The following is a 19385-nucleotide window of genomic DNA, read 5'->3' as shown; positions in this document are numbered from 1 at the left end:
AAGCAGCATTGATTGTGAACCACAACCTGGGCTGGAAACCGCTGTGCCGCGGATGTTGCCCACGTTGACGCCGTCTGACGGCAGCTCGGGCTCCTGTTCCCGGGAGCATCACCCTTCTGCGAGGACAGCGCGACGCCATGGGAGGAGCAGAGGGACCCCAGGCCTGTTGCCTGGCTGATGGCATATGGACACAAGCGAGCTCAGCACCGCTCCTGGGCAGCCTGAACATGGGGCATCCGTAACGGCTCCGCGCCAAAACCGGCCCAAGAAAAAAATAAAGTAGTAATAATAATAATAATAACAACAATAATAATAATAATACAAAAAGACAGACCCTTTGGCTTCAAGAAGCAGCCCTTGCTTTAACTGGAAGAGGTTTTGGTTCGTTTTTGTTTTGATCTCAAGAGGGTTTGGGGTTTTTTTTCCCCATTTGAAGGCAGAAGGCGGTCCGAAGATGAACTCGGGGCATTTCGCACGTTTTTCTTGATTTATTTTCCTTTCGCCCATTTGTGTCAAGAGCAGCAAAAGCCCTTCTCTCCACTCCTGGGAAAATGCTCCTCTGCCAGGAGGTTTCCTGGAGAGGACCTGCCACTGGATTCTCTCCAGAGCCCCGCTGTGGGAAGGACCTGGGGAGATGCATCTCCTTAATTAACGCTAATCAAGAGCGGGACGTTTCTCCTTGCTAGGGGGTTGAAGAAACCCTGGAGGGTTTTGCTATGGGGACTGGGGGTTCTTGGAGGAGTTTTTCCAAAACCAACCACTATCCGTCACTTTCCTGCCACAAAACCTGGGGGAAACGGGAAAACAGAGAAGGAGAGTGGCTATAAAAACTGTTTACCTTCGTACCGTAGAGACCTGAATGATGCCAATGCATATTCGGAGACCTTTAAAACCTGATATTTAACCCTGAGAACATATCTGCAGATGCTTTGTTTTGGCTATGCAAAGAAATCTTTAAGACATAATTGCACTTTCTCTGTATATAACAAAAAAAATATTACATAAAACTTAATCAAATATTCAAAAGAAAGGTGCTAGATTAAGACATTCGTGATTTTTTGTTCATAAATCCTTGTCTTTTCTGTAATTATTTTTAATATTATTTCACTTGGCTCATCTTTCCCTGGCTACTCGGCTGCACTCTGAAAGAATAATATACAAGAAAATCTCTTAATTGTGAAATAACATTAATAAATAATTCCTTTAAGTAAAAGGACGGCCATACTCATTTGTTAATGTCTGAAAAACATCGTTACCATGATGAGATCATTTCAAAACTAGAATGTTTCTCTTTCACCACCAGCAGATTTCACATTTAATTCTCATAAGAAAAAGAATATTAAACTCTTTGCAAGTGCAGTGAGCTGTGAAAACCAGAATCAGTAAGAGATCCTGCTTCGAAAGTTAAGGTGTCTACTTGAAATGTCTGAAATTAGCTCATTGTCTAAGATCTATTGATCTGGAAGAGCTCTTGACAAGGAGATACAAGTGAAGTCTTCCCAGGCTGGGCGAGAGCTGGAAGTCTCCTCCTGTTACACCAGCGACTCTTTCACAACGCGTTCCTTCTCCCACACTTCCGCTTCGCTGGGAGCATCTCGCGTCTCCGAGCTGGGAACGGGCGTGAGACCGAAGGCAGGGCCCGTCTCCACGTCCGTCCCGCTGTTCCCGTACATCTCGTGCATTTTGGTGGCGATCAGACCTTCTTTCTCCGGTTCATCTTCTCTCAGAGCATCCTCGTCCTTGCTGTGCCTGTACATGTAGGACGCCTGCTTCACCGAGCGCCTCAGGAGGTACCTCCGGAAAGCTCTCTGGATTCTTGTAGCGCAGACTTCCTCGTGTTTCCTTTTCAGGGTGGTGGTGATGGGTTCATAGGAAACCTTTGAGGGGTTCGCGGCCATGAACTTCTCCTCCATGGTGGCCTTCAAGGCATCCATCTCTCCCGAGTCTCCCAGCACTTCCTTAGTCAGGGCAAAGAGGATATCCAGACAGTGGATTTTGTCCCCAGCAACCATTGGTAGATCCATGGTGATGAGCTTGATCTTATTTGGCTTGGGAATTTTGAGTGGCTCCTGTAAAGTGTCAACAAAGTCAGATAAGGTGCTGTATGCAATGAACTGGGTGGCGTCGGGGTCAAACTTCTCCCAGGTTTCATAAAACATCTCAAAATCATCTTCGCAGAGGGGTTCGCTGCTCTCCTCTGTGGCCACGTTGAAGTTCTCCAGGATGATGGCAATGTACATGTTGACCACGATGAGAAAGGAAATGATGATGTAGCTGCAGAAGAAGAAGATGCCGATGGATGGATTGCCACAGTCCCCTTTTACTGAAGTTCCAGGGTTTTCCAGTTCGGGGTCGCAGTCGGGGGGACCGCTGTTCAGGATTGGGTTGAGGAGGCCATCCCACCCAGCTGACGTGGTGATCTGAAAGAGGCAGATCATGCTGTTTCCAAAAGTTTCAAAGTTGAAGATGTCATCAATCCCCGACTCCTTCTTTACGTAGGCGAAGTTGGACATCCCGAAGATGGAGTAGATGAACATGACGAGGAAAAGCAGGAGGCCGATGTTGAAGAGGGCAGGCAGGGACATCATCAGAGCAAAGAGGAGAGTCCGGATGCCTTTTGCCCCTCGGATCAGCCGAAGGACACGGCCAATCCTTGCCAGCCTGATGACCCTGAAGAGGGTGGGTGATACGAAGTACTTCTCTATGATGTCTGAGAGGACAATACCTGTGAAGGGATGAAGCAGAGGTGAGTGCTGTGCTCTGTAGCCAGCATAGGGAGGTGAGGTAGGGCTTCTCTGCTCCATCTGTGAAAGCTGGACAGATACAGGACAGTGAGGCCACCCCCAGTGACACACAGCTCTCTGCTTCGGTGAAAAAGGGAACATACTAAAAACTAGACTCTGAACACGCACCTAAAAGTTAAAGGGAACAGGGAGACAAAGGGAACCCAACACCAAGGAGGAGTGAGACATGTCCCCAGCCCTTCATCCAGCCTGGTGGCATGAGGTGGCCTCACACCTGTCTCATCTCAAGGTCCTTGGCTTGGCCCTGCTCAAGGGGTGGGTGTAAAGGGGTGACCAGTGACCGCTTAGCGGCTGTGGGGCAGCTAGACCGTTTCTACTCTTCATTTATCAATTGGGACCCCTGAGGGATGAATGGAATAGGGGACCAGTTAGCTCAGTCAGTTGAGTGTGGTGCTAACAACACCAAGGTCATGGGTTCGATTCCCGTTCGGTCCCCATGTGTTGCCTGATCTAGTCGAGAGGTGACGTCTCTGGCCACAGGGAGGCTGGATTAAGATGATCTCTAAGGTCCCTTCCAGCCCAGGCCATTCTATGATTCTATGAATCAGTAGGACTCACCTAAGATGGAGAGGATGACCACCACGAAGTCAAAGATGTTCCAGCCGATAGTGAAGAAGTAGTAACGCAAGGCGAACATTTTGAGCACACACTCTCCGGTGAAGATGACGATGAAGACCAAGTTTATCTTGTAGAGGACAGATGTCTTGAGTTCGCTCTGATCATCTGTTTCGACCATCATGGTCACCATGTTGAGACAAATCAGGATCATGATGGTTATGTCAAATACCTGCTTGGTAACAAAGTCAAACACCGCCGCCTGAAACTTGTTCTGCCGTAGGGGTCACGTGGGTGACGATGGAGAACCAGAGGTGAGGTGGGAACACGGCACAGACACACACAAAACAAAAGACACAATAAAGAGAGAAGAAGGTACCATATTTAAAAGAACTCGGGAAACCTTAGGGTTGTGGCTGGTATGCAGATCTCATGCCCCAAAAGCTGTGGGAGGACACTCAGCACCTTGCAGGATGAAGCCCGTCTGGTAACACCATGGCCAGGAGATGTGGGCACAAGAGACATTTGCTTTTTAATTATATCCACATCTAATGCATCAGGTCAAAACCAAACACATGGAAAAGGCCTCACTTGAGTAGGGCTTTCAACACCAAACCCAGGTCACAGCCGTGCAGGTACTGGCTGGACCAGTGTCCCTTCTAGGAGTGGTACAAGCTGAGCTTTCCTGGAGTCTAACTCTCTTTGAGAGAGGACCTGGGAGCTCAGATAGGAGAAGACTTTAGTCCTTGCAGAAATGACTCCCCCTTGCCCTTGCTAGTGGAGCCAGGGTGGAAGAACAGACCGGAAGGAGTCTTGTCTCCTTCATGGCCTGATGTGAACCTCTTCTGAAGCCCCAGTTCCTAGCAAGGTCCTTTCTGGAGGTCAGTAATGAGGAACCTGGCTTTGGCTCCTTGCCCTAGCAAATGGTCTTTCCTAGACCCTTCTCATTCACTTTGGGACAGCTGGTGTCTCGATGTTCTCCCTCCCCGCTGCACACCAGGGTGATGAACCCAACGTACCGATGGCCTAGGGATGGGCTTCTGGGGTTTCTTGGAGCCGAGCTTCTTCATGGCATTATAGTATTTCTTCTGCTCTTCTGTCATGAAGATATCTTTGCCTCCAAAGTATAAAGGGAATCACCACTGTTAGTCTTGGGAACTCGCCTCTTCCTACCAAGCCTCTCCAAACATGCTCCTTCTCACTGGGCATTTCCAGCCAAGCTCTTGCCAGACCTTCCAAGACTTGGTGAAACCTACTTCCTCCTTCCTTGCCCTTTTCTGTGCTGCTTCCCCCGGGGCACAGCACTCACGGGTGCTTACCCCAGCCCTGCAGAGGTGAGATGCTCCCTCCCAGCCCACTGCAGAGAGTGAAGCACCCCATGCTCTACCAGGGTTCCTTGCTGGCTGGGTCCTGCTGGGACCGAGGCAGGATCTCGGTGTGCTTCAGAGCTTGCTCAGCCCACACGTGCTCTGTGCCTCCCACCCTCTGCCCACTTCCCCCTCCACCAGCCCAGGGGTAACAGTCCTGTGTTGCTTGCTTGAAAGCAGGAGTTGAGTCTTTCCTTGATGCATGGAAAAACGATGAGAAAGGGTCATGGGGCGGGAAAATAAAATAAAAGCGATGGCACAGGCATAAAGCCGTGTGGTCAGAAATAAAATAAAGCCCCCTCCGCCTCCTCCCTCTGCATCCATAAATGAAATCCTTTGTAATGCTGTGGCCAGGGCACATGTGCCCAGGTGCCATTTATCTGGCTCTGCTTGTTCACTCTGTAAAAAGCCACTAATGGATACCAGCAGTTCAGGCTGCAGAGGGACCCTGGGGTCCATCTGAGCACTGGGAATCGTGGCCCTGGTCTCCTTCACCCTGGACCAGGACCTCAGGAGGCAACAGTGGCTTCAGGACCCAGAAAATACTCATCTTTTTCTTCTGCTGGTTGAAGTTGTCGATGATGACACCAATGAAGAGGTTTAGGGTGAAGAAGGCACCAAAGATGATGAAGATAACGAAGTAGATGTACATGTAGAGATTGATCTCATACACCGGCTGTTCTTCAATCTGACCAGGAGAGATCGGAAACATGAAATTAACTGTCTCTGGACAGTGTGTCCCCAACTCCCTTGACAAGAGGTGGGGAGTGGCTGCTCCAAAACCTTTGGCAGATGCTGTGCACATTGAGTGGTGCCCGTGGGAACAACCACAGGAAGGGACATCCACGTGACACCAGCTGGGGCATAAGGGTGTGCTGACCCCTGATACCGCAGCGTGGGCTGGGAAACAGGAAAGGATGCAATAATATCACTGAGCAAACTTAAGTTTCTTCCCAACTGGCAACTTTCCTAAGGCTGAAATACAGCCAAGAGGGCAAAGAAAAAGTGGTTTAATTCACATCACACCGGTGTATGGGGGTGGCACACCTTGGGAAAACCCTCCTCGCCAAGGGCCATCACTTAATTCTGCTTTATATTTGTCTGGAGACATCCCAAGGTGTCACAGTTTCGAGGGCAGCTTTTGGCAGAAAAGAGCAGATTTTCTCCCAGATCAGCTTTGCCTTGGGTGTTGGCTCAAGCCTCTGCATGAAACCCCTCAAACCTAATTTTTTTCCTTTTCTTTTAATAACCCGTTTAACCCAAAGGTTAAGTGCTGACTGCTCTGTTTTAATAACCCATTTGTTGTTCAAGGCAAGGCAGGCCCTTTCTCCAGGATGGGATAAGCTCTCCCAGCTGGAGGCACACATGGAGGGCATCCTCTCACAGGGCGAAGGGCGAGCCCTCCGGTGCCGGGCTGCAGAGGGAGGATGAGGATTTTGGACCATGAAGCTGAAGGCAAAAGCAGCAGGCTCAGCTCCATGGGGTGGAATCCTGGTTTTGGGGCTGGGCTGCAGGTGACAATGACACATATGGCAGAAGGCACCAGAAGGGACACAACTGAGGCTGTGCACCTCAGCAGTGTGGACATTTGGGGCATTTCTCTATTTTTTGGCCCATGTTCTAGCCAAAACCATGCAAACATAGAGGATCCTGTAGCCCAGGGGTTCATGTCCAGCCCGTGCTGAGCTTCTCCTCAGCCCCAGGTCTCTTCCAGAAGGAACATGGTATGGGACAAGTGACGGTCAGTGCTGGTTGTGATATATCCCTGTCTCCGTCCCCTCACCTCACGCGAGTCCACGGCAGCATACATGATGTCCATCCAGCCTTTGAAGGTCGCCTGTGGGGACAGTGGAGAAGAACATGTTCACCGGGAGGTATCTGGGGCGAGGGAGGGCGATGGGTGCGTGTTTGGGGTTTAGTCTGGGGGTTTAGCTCAGCTCAGCCTGGAGTTACAGCTTCTCCGTGCGAATGGCAGGACAGGGGCCATGAGTTGAAGCTACAAGAAAAAAATGCCCTGACACAGACATACTGAGATTCACATGTGTGCAGACGTGTGCACACACAAGCTCCGTTCTGTGCCTGAGGTGACCAGGGGCTTCCCAAAACGCCACTGCAAACCAGGCTGGGAAAAGCAGCAATTGACTCTTTTCTCCTCTGAAAAAATGTGCATTTTCCCAACGGCAGAGCCGTGCTGGAGCCACTGCTTCCCTCCAGCTCCCATCCTGGGCCAGCTCTGTCACTCTGACCTCTGGCATCTGCTGGATCCTGATCCTGGTGGGGTGCAGGGGTGGGGTATGCTGCATCTTTTACAAGCTTTTACTGCTGATTTGTTAAACAAAAAGCTTGAACATCTTATTTCCTGCATCTGATGGATCAACAAATCTGAAGAGGAAGCTGAATTTAAAGCCGATTAATCCATTTGGGTTATGCTCTGATTCTGAAGCTGCTGGTTCCCCTGAATGTGATGGGAGCAAAGCCAAGCCCACACAATAAGAGACTCCACGTCTGTGTTCTGATGAAAATAGCGGTGAGCAGTTCCCCTTCTGCTGCGGCGGGTTCGGCGGAGCACAGCTGCCTTCGCCCACTGCCCCGGACACACACCACACACCTTTTTTCCAATCGTCACCTTCCCCATGCAAAGCTCTTGCAGCTGATGACTACAGCAGACCAAACTTCTCAAAGGGGTGGAGGGAAAAGAGAGGAGTTCCCTTCTCGCTCCCACCTCCTGCCCTCTGCAGAGGACTTCTCGCAGCTCCAGGTTTGATGCTACCTATGCTCATCCACAGCAGTTCACCGATAACACCTTCTCCTGCCCTGTCCCTTTCCTCCTTGGCTCTGCAGGGTTTTATTTTTGTGTTAAATACCAATTTTAAACAGCAAAGAAGCCCTGTCTGGACATCTCGCTCCAGCCCTGATGCTTGTCACGCTGCCCTGCTATAGCGACATGCATCTTCATTACGTACCACCTGCAGCAAGGAGAGGTATCCCAAGCCCACGTTGTCGAAATTGACCTTGACGTTGACCCATCTGACCTCGTTGGTGTAGAGGAGGGCCATGCAGTCGCTCTTGTTGTTCACCACGCTGATGTCGAAGATGTCGCCCGTGGTGGTGTTGACGCACCGGTAGTACTTCCCCGCAAAGAGGTTCACCCCCATAATGCTGAATATCAGCCAGAAGATGAGGCAGACCAGCAGGACGTTCATGATGGAGGGGATGGCACCCAGCAAGGCGTTCACCACCACCTGAGAGGGGAGAAGAGACCTTGAAGGACCTGGTGAGGGAACCAGGCTAGCAATGATGTGGACCTTCGAGTCCCTGTGCCCCAGCAGCACCAACTGGGCTCAAACTGGACAAAAAGCACCCTAGCATCGATCCCAATGATCTGGAAGCCCCTGAGAACCAACTGGGATGGGTCCCTGATGTAGGGGACTGCTGAACAGTGCCACATTGCGTGTCCCTGTCAGAGCCAGTGGCACACGGAGGAAGGACCTACCCTCATGCCTTCGAATCTGGAGAGAGCGCGCAGTGGTCTCAGAGCCCTCAGTGTCCGCAGGGACTTGATGGCTCCCAGCTCGGAGTATCCCATCCAGTTCGCTGTCAGGCTGATAATGGAAACCTGGAAGGAGTAGCCCAAGGGGTTAGCAGCACCTCAGATGGAAACGCTACTGAATGGTGTCCTTGCAGCTCCTGCCCTTCCCTCTCTCCCCTGCACTCCCTCAGGTCAGTGGTCATCATCTTGACTTGGGACACAGTGACTGGTGTCACCAGGGTCCCTGATGACTACCTGGAGGATGCCTCTGCCTCCTGGGTAAGAGAGCGGAGGTGATGGGAGATGCAGAAATACTGCACAGGAGTCATGGCCTGCTCTGTCACGGAGCATTTGGGAGACACGATATCTCTTTACATCTCTTCTGGGGTCTGCTAGAACCCCGTGGGTGTATTCTTGGCTTGAGCATGAAATAGAAAGGGTTTGAAAAGGTTTCTGCAACCAGGGAAAGAAGTCGCCCTTGCTAGAGAGGACTGTTATTTTAAACAATGGTCTATGCCCCCCTTTCACTGCCACCCCATTCTCCTTTGAAATACAGTATGGCTGATTTCCAACAGCCTGCTACAATCTCCTGATGCTCCCAAATCCCTTGGCTAACTATGGCTCCAGAGGTGCTCCTCAGACAACACTTACATCGACGATAAGGAAATCCAGCCAGCACCACGCATTGGTGAAGTACACCTTGAAGCCGTAGGCCACCCACTTAAGCAACATCTCAATGACGAAGATGTAGGAGAAGACCTTGTCGGCGTACTCCAGGATGGTGCGTATCACCTTTCGTTTCTCAATGTAGATGTCCTCAAAAGCCTGGAAGAGGCATGGAGCTACGTGACAGTCATTCTTCCATTAGACCCACTGCACGGCTCAGTGCAGCCTCATCCACCCCTGCTTTCCTAGGGCTTGAGGCAGCCACTACAGGTGGCATTTACTGGTTGCACTCGATGTGGGTTCTCTTGTCTGCAAGTTCTTGTTGGCTAGGTAGAACTTTGTCCTGAAACAAGGCTGGGTTACTGCTCTGATTGCACGGCGTGTGCAACATAAGCAACCAGAGGTACAGCGTGGGCTGCCAGGTGTTGTACAGCTGTTCTAGCACTGCTTTCGATTCCGGCACTAGCTACAACCTCAGACAACCCCAAACTGCATTTCAGAGGGCGATACAGACATTTGGTAAAGTACAGCTGAAAACCAGTTCCGTCCCTCGTCCCTCCCTTGTTGTCCCCTCTCTCTCTCCCTCCAAACTGGCAGAGAAGTTGGTCTCTGTGTATTTACAGCTGCAGCTGGGTTATATCCAGCCCAAACACTCAGAGACGACCAACACCTGACACACAGCTCTTTTGATGAGGTTGATTTAAACGGATGCTCAGGTTCTGAAAGGGTGCACCAGCCAGCAGCTGGAAGAGCTGAAGGGCTAAACAATAGCCTGAAGGGCTTAATAATAACCACGAATTATTCATAAAGCACCTCCTGAGGCAGTTATGGAGAACTGAGGAACCGTTCACAGGAAGCTAAATAAATGGTGCAGAGTGTTCTTGGTTAAGACTAAGAGCAGGAGGGGAGACTGTAGAGGGTAGCATCCCCTTGAGCCCATGGGCCACGGCCACCAGGGATGCTGGGGAGGGTTGCACAGGGGAAGTTGTACCGATGCAGGGCTCTTGGAGGCCAAGGGGAGGGTGTTGGAAGAGTGTATATTGGGGAGATCTGAGTCAAAATGGACTTTTAGACCAAACATCTGGCCGCAGCTGTGTTATTTTTCACAGGAGACAACCAGGCAGTGCCCAGCGCCTCCGTTGCTGCCACCTGGGACCTGCCCACGTTCCTGGGCTCCCACCAAGCCGAGAAGCTCCTGCAGAGTTGAGGGGACAGGACGAAACATGGGACCTACCAGCGCCCCACTGCTGAGGAGGATCATGAAGACGATGAAGGTCTCAAACCAGTCGTGCTCCACGATGCGGAAACAGGTTTTCCGGATGTTCCACCACACCCTCCCTCTGTCGCTGGTGATGTCCACGTAGAGGCAGGGAAACCTCTTCACACAGGCTGGGGATGGGACAGAGAGTTGTGGGTTAGCTCCTGGCCAGGGCAATGCCACAAAATGAGACACTATTCATCGTTTTATTGTCATCTTAAGCCTTTCCAGATGGAGGTTGGAGCAGGACCCCATGGGGTTTGAGGGTGTGCACGCAAGAGGGGAGCCCCATGGGGACCATCTCCCCAGTAGCACAGGGGGAGCTGGAGTTTGGGCTGAACTAAACAAGCCTGGAGGTCATTATGCTGCAAGAATTGGTGGTTTCCCCCAGCCATACCCAACTCCCCTTCTCCACGGGGTATGCTCAGTCCCTCACCTTCGGTGAAGCACTCCTCGGGCTCGTTGCTGTCCTCAGCCTCTTCTGCCACCTCCTCCTCCACCGGCGGTGGGGGCTTGTAATCCACGGTGCTGCACAGGGACGATGTGTTGTCGCTGGAGAGAGGGTTCTGCCAAGGCAAAGGAGGAGTCATGCTGGGCTGCCCTGCTGAAGGAATGCTCCTGGGCTGCAGCTGCCTCTGGCCATCCTCCAGCTCCTCCTGCCCCAGAGGCACCAGGCAGGACTGGGAGGAGCTGGCTGGTGGGACCCCCTTGCTTGGAGCACACACTTTGCTTTTCATCCTGGCTCAGAGGAGCAGAAGGTCCCCTGACTCCAGCCTTCCTCCCTGCACAACAAGCCCATCTCCCATCCATTTGTACCATCACCTCAGGCTGATTTCCTCACCTCCTCCTACTTTTTCTCTGCACGCTTCAGTCTAAGAAATGCTCTGCCAAACACCTCTTGGTACAACGAGACCTGCAGAAAACCATGTGGCCACTTGCTTCAAATCCTGCTGGCTCGGCTCGTGCCGAAGAGCTTTTAGGCTGAGGTTCACCCAAGTTCAAAACCTGCATCCCAAATATCTCTCACCAGCTCCATCCCACTCCACAGCTCAGCTTGGCTGGCTTCCCAGACACCACTCAGCAAGGCCTGGAGGGACTGATAACAAGAAAAAACCTTGGCAAGCCCCTGGGACCTTTTTTCTTCCTTTTTCTTTTTCTTCTTTATTTTTTTGGGCTTTCTGAGAAGACCTTCTGCAGCACTTGAGGAAAGAGTAGATCCCCCAACCTGTCTCTCCTCCCTGGGAACTAGAAGATATTGGATGGGCAGGACGGTGTTGCCTTTCATGGGGAGGAGATAATCCTCCCCCGAGGTTGCTGATGTTTTCAGTAGTGAATAAATCCTCTGCTCCATCCTCCAGCATCCCAGGGAAGATCCCCTGGGGCAATTTGAGGCACCATCACTGTCTGCAGCCTTAGGGCATCTCTAGGAGAAGACATTACTTTGAGGGACCCTTGTGTTGGGGACACATGAGGCATTGCCTTGAGGAGCAGAACACAGCAGTAGTGGTGACACGAGCTGGTGGCTCTGCAGGAGCAGAGGGGCTACACTCCGAAGGGGCTGGTGGGGGACAGGAGGATCAGGAGGCCTCAGCACAGAGCTGGGCAAGTTGTCACCCTGGGGAAGGACACATGGAAACCATTGGCCTCCAGAACAAGCCTTGAAAAGGCACAAGGCGGGTGCGAATCAGCCCAGAGAGCAGGTGGATGGTGCCCAGGGCAGGTTGTCTTGAGAGGAGGACAGGAATAACTGTGCTACCCCACAGCATGGTCCCCAAAACCCCATCCCTGGGGGGTCAGGAGCCCCCACATGTCTGTGACCAGCAGGGCAATTCCCATCACACACCTGGTGCAGCACCTCCAGCCTGAGCTGGTGTTTCCACCTAAACCCAGGGCTTTCCCCATCCTTGCCAGCAGTGAGCACATCAGCGTTCTGGTCCTGCACACCCAGACTCTCCCTGTGACACCTTCAGTTCATAGCACTTGACCATACTCCTGTGAGTATGTAGGAGAGCCCAGAGCACTTTAGGAGGCATCGCCCTGCCTGGAAGCTCGGGAATCCAAAGCAAAATCCCCCCAGAAGAGCCCTGAGCCACCGCACTGACTCTCTGTGCAGCCACACACCCATCACCTCCTCACTGCTATGTGGCACAAAAGATAAATCCCTCGTAGAAGATGCCAAAGTGCTTGAGGGGAGCAGCCACACTGCTGCCATCACCCTGCCGCTATCATTTCACCCTGAAAAATATCTTTGCCTTGGAAAGGAGCTGCTCTGGGAAGGGGGAGAGCCTTTATCAGGGGTTTCTGAGCAGCCCATCAGGAGAAACTCCCAGTGCCCGTTTGCAGTCACCACCAGCAGCAGCTGTGTCCCTGTGCGAGGCTTTGGCTCCACCTGGAGCTAGTCAAGGGCATGTGAACACACCGAGCTAGCAGCTCCCTGCCCCTGAGGACTACCTCAGGGCCCCCACCAATTAGCACCCGGTTTTTAATTACTAGGCAGGCAATTCAGGTGATGACCACCAGCCCGCTGGCCACCACCCTTCCTGTTTGGGCAGGGTCGGCGTTGCTAGTACACCCCTCCCCTGGTTTGCACCTTGGTCAATGTTTTGCTGAATTTAGCCAGCAAAACCAGCAGCGACGATGGGGTTGACTTGTATTTGGTGGTTGAGAGATGCTCTTTGTGCCCTGTGAATACTGAGCAGCCGGGGAGGGCTCTCAAAACACCAGCTCGATGGAGGTGTCCGAGTCGTGATTGCACCCAAGCCACACTGCTGCCTTCTGCCTAGCCCGGCACCCTGGCCAGAACTAGCTGGGATAGAGCTCCTCAAGGCTCCTCAGCTCCTAGGCAGACCTATTTGCCATCAAACGGGATGATAAACCCCCATATCCAAGCTGTTCTCTCATTCACACAAAACCTTCTCCCTTCCTGGATGGACACAGTTTCTCCTCTCCACTGCCGCATCCCCGCTGCCCTGAATTTCCCCAGGACCTCATCGTGACCACGTTGTGAGCAGTAACTTCCCTCCAGACTACCACTCTCCTTTCTGTGTCCACTCGGGTCTCCCCGAATCTCTTGTCACCCTCCCAGATCACCGATGCGGTCGATGTCCCACCAGCCCAGGCTGTCCTCTCCGTGCCTTGACACAGCCATGCCGACATCAGCTGCCTCATCAGCTTTGGATCCGAAATGCATCGCTTCATGTTCACTTGTGCTAAGCTCCTCCATCTGGTTTCATACGCCCCTCCCCTCACCGATGATGCTTTCTGAGGCATTAGCAGTTGGATCCAATGTTAGCGCCATCAGCAGATTTCTTGGCATCAAATTCCTCTTGAACATCTTTAACCCCAAACTGAGCGCTTCGATCCTTGCACCAACCCTGTGGTGCAATGGGTCTCCCTGGCGCCAGCAATAACCCACAGCCTGACCCGAAACAGGCCAAACCTCTGCTTGGACACCCCCCCCTACACACCTCTAACTCACATGTAGCAATGCCAGGCTGAAAAGCCTGAAGTTTGGCCCATGCCACACATTATGGAAAGCTACAAGTAACCAAACCCAGCATTATTTGGGCAACACAGCAAAAGAGGGTCAAGCTCCATTTTGGGGTTGAAACCCTTGCACCTGCCTTTCTTACCTTGGCATCTTCGGTGTCGGACTGGGTGCTCGTCTCCTCGTAGAGGTCGGACTCCTCTGAGGCGATGGGGACTTGTACTGTCAGGTTGGGGTTGTTAATGAAATTCATGTGGTCCAGTTCATCCATGAAAAAATGCTCTTTGCCAGTGACTCCATCCAGGTACTCTGACTTGGGTTCCTGGCCAGTGTCCACATGGTTTAGCACAGAGTTGTCCCTCTTATTGGGCTCTTGCTCTTCCTCCGGGGCCACCTTCTTCCCCTTCCACAGCCTGCGGAGCAGCATGAGGACAGAGGTCTTTGCAAAGTCGATCCCTCTGGTGATCCTTCCAATAGCAATCTGCAAATTGTTCATCTCCCCGTCGTCATCAGATGCTGCCAGGCTGTCGGCGCTGAAGGAGCTCAGTAGCAAAGCTAAGAAGAGGTTCAACACCTGGAGGCGACAAAAGCAAATACCAGCACTGATGTCTGGCACCAACATCGTCCCCCTGGGCTGCAGCGGCAAGGACAAGTCACGGCTGTCGAGAAGACCTTTGTGTTGAGCATGTCATGGGATTCCCTCTGCCCGACGGCCAGCTCCAGGGACAGCAGAGATGTCAAGCCCATCTCCTGGTGGACCTGGACATGGTTCAGCTCCTCCTCGCTGCTCCCCTGGGCTCTGATGCCCTCAGTGTCACCCCCAGCTGCTTGGGTCCCACTGATCCATTTGCAAGCGATGCCAGTCATCGCTTCAGCCCCTCTAAACCCACCTCTCCTGTGTGTCCATCAGCACGTCCCTCCCTTCTTGGAGCTCCTGGCCTGGCTGGTCCCCACGTGGGACTCCCCAAGCCTATGTTGCTTCTCCCCACCACCCATAGGGATGCAACTCAGCTCTGTCCCTTCTCTTCCCAGGGATAAACTTGCTTATTGTCCTCCCAGCTGTAACTCTTCCTCCCCTCTTTGCTGGCTCTGGTAGCTCAGATGCACAGTGAGCTCCTGAAGATCTCCAACACCCTGGAGCCATGTAGGAGCCTGAGCCACAGCCGTGACCTCATCCCGTCTTACCAGAGACTGCTCATCTCCATGGAAAGTGGCATTTCATCTCAGCACAGGTCAGCTCGTGAGATGCAAACACTCTATATAGCTCCCAGCCTGGGCTCTCTCCTGCTTCCCTCAGATCTCTCCTGCTTCACCATGCCCCGAACGTGACTGGACCCCACCACAGCCTCGCCTGGCACAGATGGACTTGCTGTGTGCCAGAAACCCGGAGCAGCGCCTGAGAAGAAGAGTGGGACGGGCTCTCCCAAGGCTCCAGGAGCGTCGACAGCTCCCAGGCGCACTCTGGCTGCGCCGAGCGGCCAACGGGCCAAGCCCACAGCTGTCGGTGTTTGTGCCTTTTCGTGCCAGCAGCACATCTGAGAAGGGAATTAGCTGCTATTCAAGGTCACTGCTGTTTTTGCATGGCTCATGCCATATGACTTAAATCGCATCTTTAAATAAATCCCTACTATCCCATCAGTTTAATACTTATGTTAAGTACCAATTACAGCTAATAGTTGCTGTTGGCTCTGGCTTTTTTGGAAAGGAGTCCGTTACCTTGTCACCCGACTGACTTCCTCCTTCTTCCCTTTATAACCCCAAAGGAAATGCTAGAGGTGTCATTAACAGTAAAGGACGACTGCCTGTCGCCTTATTCCTCCTCAGGGGAAGTGAGGAGAAACACACACCTCCTTGCGGCCGGGATGCTCGGGAGGCTGTGCGGGACACGCTCCAGGACTCGGAAATACCAGAAACATGTCCAGGAGAGCTTGGCAGTGAGGATGAAGAGGGTAGAGATGGTTTTGTAGGTGGTCGTGTGCTGCGTTTCTCTACTTAGCTTTAAATGAACTCCCTGCAGCAGCCCAGAGCACAGCAAGAGCCGCGAATCTTGCCCTGAAGGCTGGGATGCAACCTCTGACACCACCAGCTGAAAACTCTGTTGCCCCATGTCTTCTTCTAGAGGGGCGGATGGGCTGTCCTATTCCAAAAAGGTTTGCAGACCCCGTTTTAGGGAGGGTCTGCAGGAAACCCCAGCTGCAGTTCCCACTTTCTAAGCTTCTGCACCCTCTGCAGACTGTCCTGGAGGTGCTCCTGCTGCTCACGGGTGATTTGCAACCTGGTTCAGCGCTGTGATTTGACTGAATGGGTTCCCCTCCTTGAAAGGCAGCGTGACAAGCTGGCGCTGACTGCTGGGTGATGGGCAGCCTGGGGAGGGGGGCGGGCACTGGGTGGGTTCCCAGCACAGGGTGATGCACGCACCTCTACCCAGGACAACACCCCAGGACACCCCAGGGTGAATTCTCCAGCCAGCACGGCTCTCCGTGCTGCTGTGGGGGCCACTTCAAAGCCCCGAACACCTGGCACAAGCAAGGGGAGCCAAGCAGCACCCAAATCCCAACTTTTTGCCCTGAAAGTGGGACAGTCCAAAGCTGTGGAGTGGTTTGAGTTTCTCCCCGGGGCTGCTTTCACCCCTTTGGAGGGCTGTGCCAGCCCCGGGGTTGGAGCAGTGACCCGTGGTGGGAAGGGAGGTATCAGCAGCTCCCTGGGCAGATAGTTTTTCAAAGCAAATTCCAAAGGGCTTACGCAACCCCGGCAAGTAATCGGAGCGATTCAGCAAGACGCAGCGCTTCCCTCCCTTGCCTTGCTCCTTAAGAAGGGAGAGCAGGGCCCACGCAGCCTGGAAAACAAGCCTCAAAGCCGCCAGGGAGAGGGTTACCAAGTTTAGAAAGGATTTCATGCTCGCTTGGAACTCACAGACCTGCAGCGCGGGCAGCGAGCAGCTCGAGTTGTTAGTGGGGAGGGTGATGGGACAGAGAGAGAGGGTGACAGTGACCAGAGGTTCACCAGGACCCCTGTGCTGCATCGCCGGGATGTTGCCTGGACCATGGTGAGGACTGGGGATGCTGGAGGTCTACAAAAACCTTCTGGGGTGAGGAGGGTCTGCTTCCAAGAGCACCCAGGACCAAAGGGCCAGCCCGGGGGTGAATCCATCCCGTATCGTAAAAAAGTGGGAAATGGGACAAAAGCTTGAAAAATCATCTAGAGGAGAAACAGAAGCTTGAAAATGAGCTCTTTTGTCCTAGAGTTGCTCCTGCATCTGCCTAAAGCAGATTGTTAAGATTTCCATGCCTCAGTTTCCCATTCTGTTCCTGATAGAGCTTCTGCTAAGGGTTCCTCAGAAGTTGCTTCTCACCAGCCTTTATGCAGCACACTCCCACCTGGTCTACAGGAGGGAGGTCGAGCTCTTTCTCGGTGCTCCTGTGAGGCTCCAACAAGACCATGCCCACAGGCATAGCCCTGCAGATGAGCAGAGCTGGAGAACACTGGCCAGAAAGCCAAGGGCAGAGGAGTCCCCACATCACAACACCCTCCCATCCTTGCCCCTCGCCTTTCACTGAGGCTCCATCCCAGCTCTGAGACTCACCACGAGGTTCCCGATGACCATGACCATCATGAAGACGATGAGGCACATGGTCTGGCCGGCCACCTCCATGCAGTCCCACATGGTCTCGATCCACTCCCCGCAGAGGATGCGGAAGACGATGAGGAAGGAGTGGAAGAAGTCGTTCATGTGCCAGCGCGGCAGCGTGCAGTCGAGGGAGATCTTGCACACACACTCTGTGTAACTCTTCCCAAAGAGCTGCATCCCCACCACGGCAAAGATGAAGACGATGATGGCCAGCACCAGCGTGAGGTTCCCCAGGGCGCCCACTGAGTTGCCGATGATCTTGATGAGCATGTTGAGGGTGGGCCAAGACTTGGCGAGCTTGAAAACCCTGAGCTGCAAGGAGAAAGGAGAAAAGGCACTGATTTGCCTGGGGCTTTCTTTGCCACGAGGCGTCAGCAAGGCTGAAGCTGGGATTAGACCTTCATGCAGCAGTTTTATTAAGGCAGGAGGGATTAAACACCCAACTGCTTTGCAAAGAGCACAGACAGCTCCTTTCCTAAATATTTAGCTTGACTGCCAGTGATTAATGGGGGACAATTTGGTGACCACCATAAAGGGGGCTGACAAGCCGCTCTGCACCCTGGTGAGAATTGCATCCCAACCCTCCCCCAGGCACACCTCGTCCACGTACCAAGCGGAAGGAACGGAGCACAGAGAGCCCTTGAACGTTGGCCAGGCCCAGCTCCACCAGGCTCAGGGTGACAATGATGCTGTCGAAGATGTTCCAGCCCTGCTGGAAATACTCATAGGGGTCCAGAGCAATGAGTTTCAGGACCATCTCTGCTGTGAAGATCCCCGTAAAGACCTGAGGGAAACAACACCCTGTGACTTTGCTTGTAAGGCAGTGCTGAGCCTTGGTGTGGGGTGGGTAGAATCCTAGAATAACTTATATTGGAAAAGACTTCTAAAATCACTGAGTCCAACCGTTAACCTAGCAATGCCAGTTCCACCACTAACCCATGTCCCTGAGCACCACATCTCCACGGCTTTTGAATCCCTCCAGGGATGGTCACTCCACCACTTCCCTGGGCAGCCTGTTCCAGGGTTTGACCACCCTTTCAGTGAAGAAATTTTTCCCAATATCCAATCCAAACGTCCCCTGGAGCAACTTGAGGCTGTTTCCTATTGTCTTGGTGTATTCCCAAAGTTTTTCAGCTCATTGGATCCAGTCCCAGTTGGGAACAAACTCCCTCATATGCTGCCCAGTGTGGCTTGTGAAGCCGGGCTGGGAGTAGTGGTGACTGATCTCTTCTGGAGAGACACAAAGGTGTGCGTTGGCAAGTGGAAATAAAAATAAGAGTTTCGTTGGCAAAGGGACCCACTTCAAATGACTGACGAATCACATATTCCCAGCACTGGGAACTGGGATGCTACTGGAATGCCCCTGCCCCTTCCTGTGGAAGCTGATCCAGTTTTTACACATCACTCTTTTCCTGGGAAAATAAGGGTGCCGTACGTTACCTCGTCCCTCCAGAGTGGGATCAGCAATGCCACAATTAGCATCCTCTGCTTGTGCAGAGAGGAGCTGGTGACAAGTTTTGCCCTGGCTCTGGATTGTATTGGAATGCACACTTCCATGCTCCTCTACTGCAGGGACTCTTTGGCATCACCATCCTGCAGGATGCTCCCCAACATGTCCCTTTGATGCCAGGCCCAAGAATGTCCCCTTTCCTACTCCTGCCAGCTCATCCCTGCCCTCTTTGCTTACGGCCTGGATGTCTCTCTGCCTGCAGAGAGAGGCACCAGGCGCTGCAGCCTTCATCATCTCGGGCACAGGCAGGAGTTGTGGGTGGAGATCATGGCTCGGTGGGAGCTGCTTCTCCTGCTCCCATCCCTTCCCCAGCAAATCCCCCACTGGCATTGGAGTCTATTTGCAGCCAAAAATCACCACTGGCCTGAAGGAAAAGCTGGAGCCAGCATTGCAGCCTGGCTGTGCTTTGAGCAACGGCCAATTAATCCCCTTGTATTTCCTGAATGAAACCAGAGACAAAGCAGCTATGTGCTGAGTGTCACCCTGCCCACCCAGGCACCAGCATGGGTCACTCCAGGGCTTGTGCCCAGAGAGGTCCCAGCAGGTGCCGGAGAAGGGCAAGGTGGTGGGAGAGGAGGTGG

At 52.8% G+C, this 19385-nt stretch overlaps 1 protein-coding gene across 1 annotated transcript in view; it reads right to left on the bottom strand.

Annotated features, from left to right (window-relative positions):
* Positions 1-1532: 1532 nt before the first annotated feature.
* Positions 1533-19385, bottom strand: part of SCN7A (sodium channel, voltage-gated, type VII, alpha subunit) — a 30218-nt gene continuing 12365 nt past the window's right edge. The window contains exons 14-26 of the mRNA XM_009871422.1: positions 17905-18078; positions 17250-17606; positions 13812-14240; positions 10616-10745; positions 10156-10310; positions 8907-9080; positions 8220-8342; positions 7690-7968; positions 6510-6563; positions 5277-5414; positions 4379-4483; positions 3363-3633; positions 1533-2725 (exon numbers count right to left, since the gene is read on the bottom strand). Coding sequence (XP_009869724.1) covers positions 1533-2725; positions 3363-3633; positions 4379-4483; positions 5277-5414; positions 6510-6563; positions 7690-7968; positions 8220-8342; positions 8907-9080; positions 10156-10310; positions 10616-10745; positions 13812-14240; positions 17250-17606; positions 17905-18078 — 3582 coding nt within the window. The remainder of the gene's footprint in view (positions 2726-3362; positions 3634-4378; positions 4484-5276; positions 5415-6509; positions 6564-7689; positions 7969-8219; positions 8343-8906; positions 9081-10155; positions 10311-10615; positions 10746-13811; positions 14241-17249; positions 17607-17904; positions 18079-19385) is intronic.

This window comes from Apaloderma vittatum, unplaced genomic scaffold (assembly GCF_000703405.1).
Source record: "Apaloderma vittatum isolate BGI_N311 unplaced genomic scaffold, ASM70340v1 scaffold21046, whole genome shotgun sequence".
NCBI classification, from domain to species: Eukaryota; Metazoa; Chordata; class Aves; order Trogoniformes; family Trogonidae; genus Apaloderma; species Apaloderma vittatum.
Note: the sequence above shows the minus strand (reverse complement) of the source record. Positions and strands in the feature narration are given on the sequence as shown.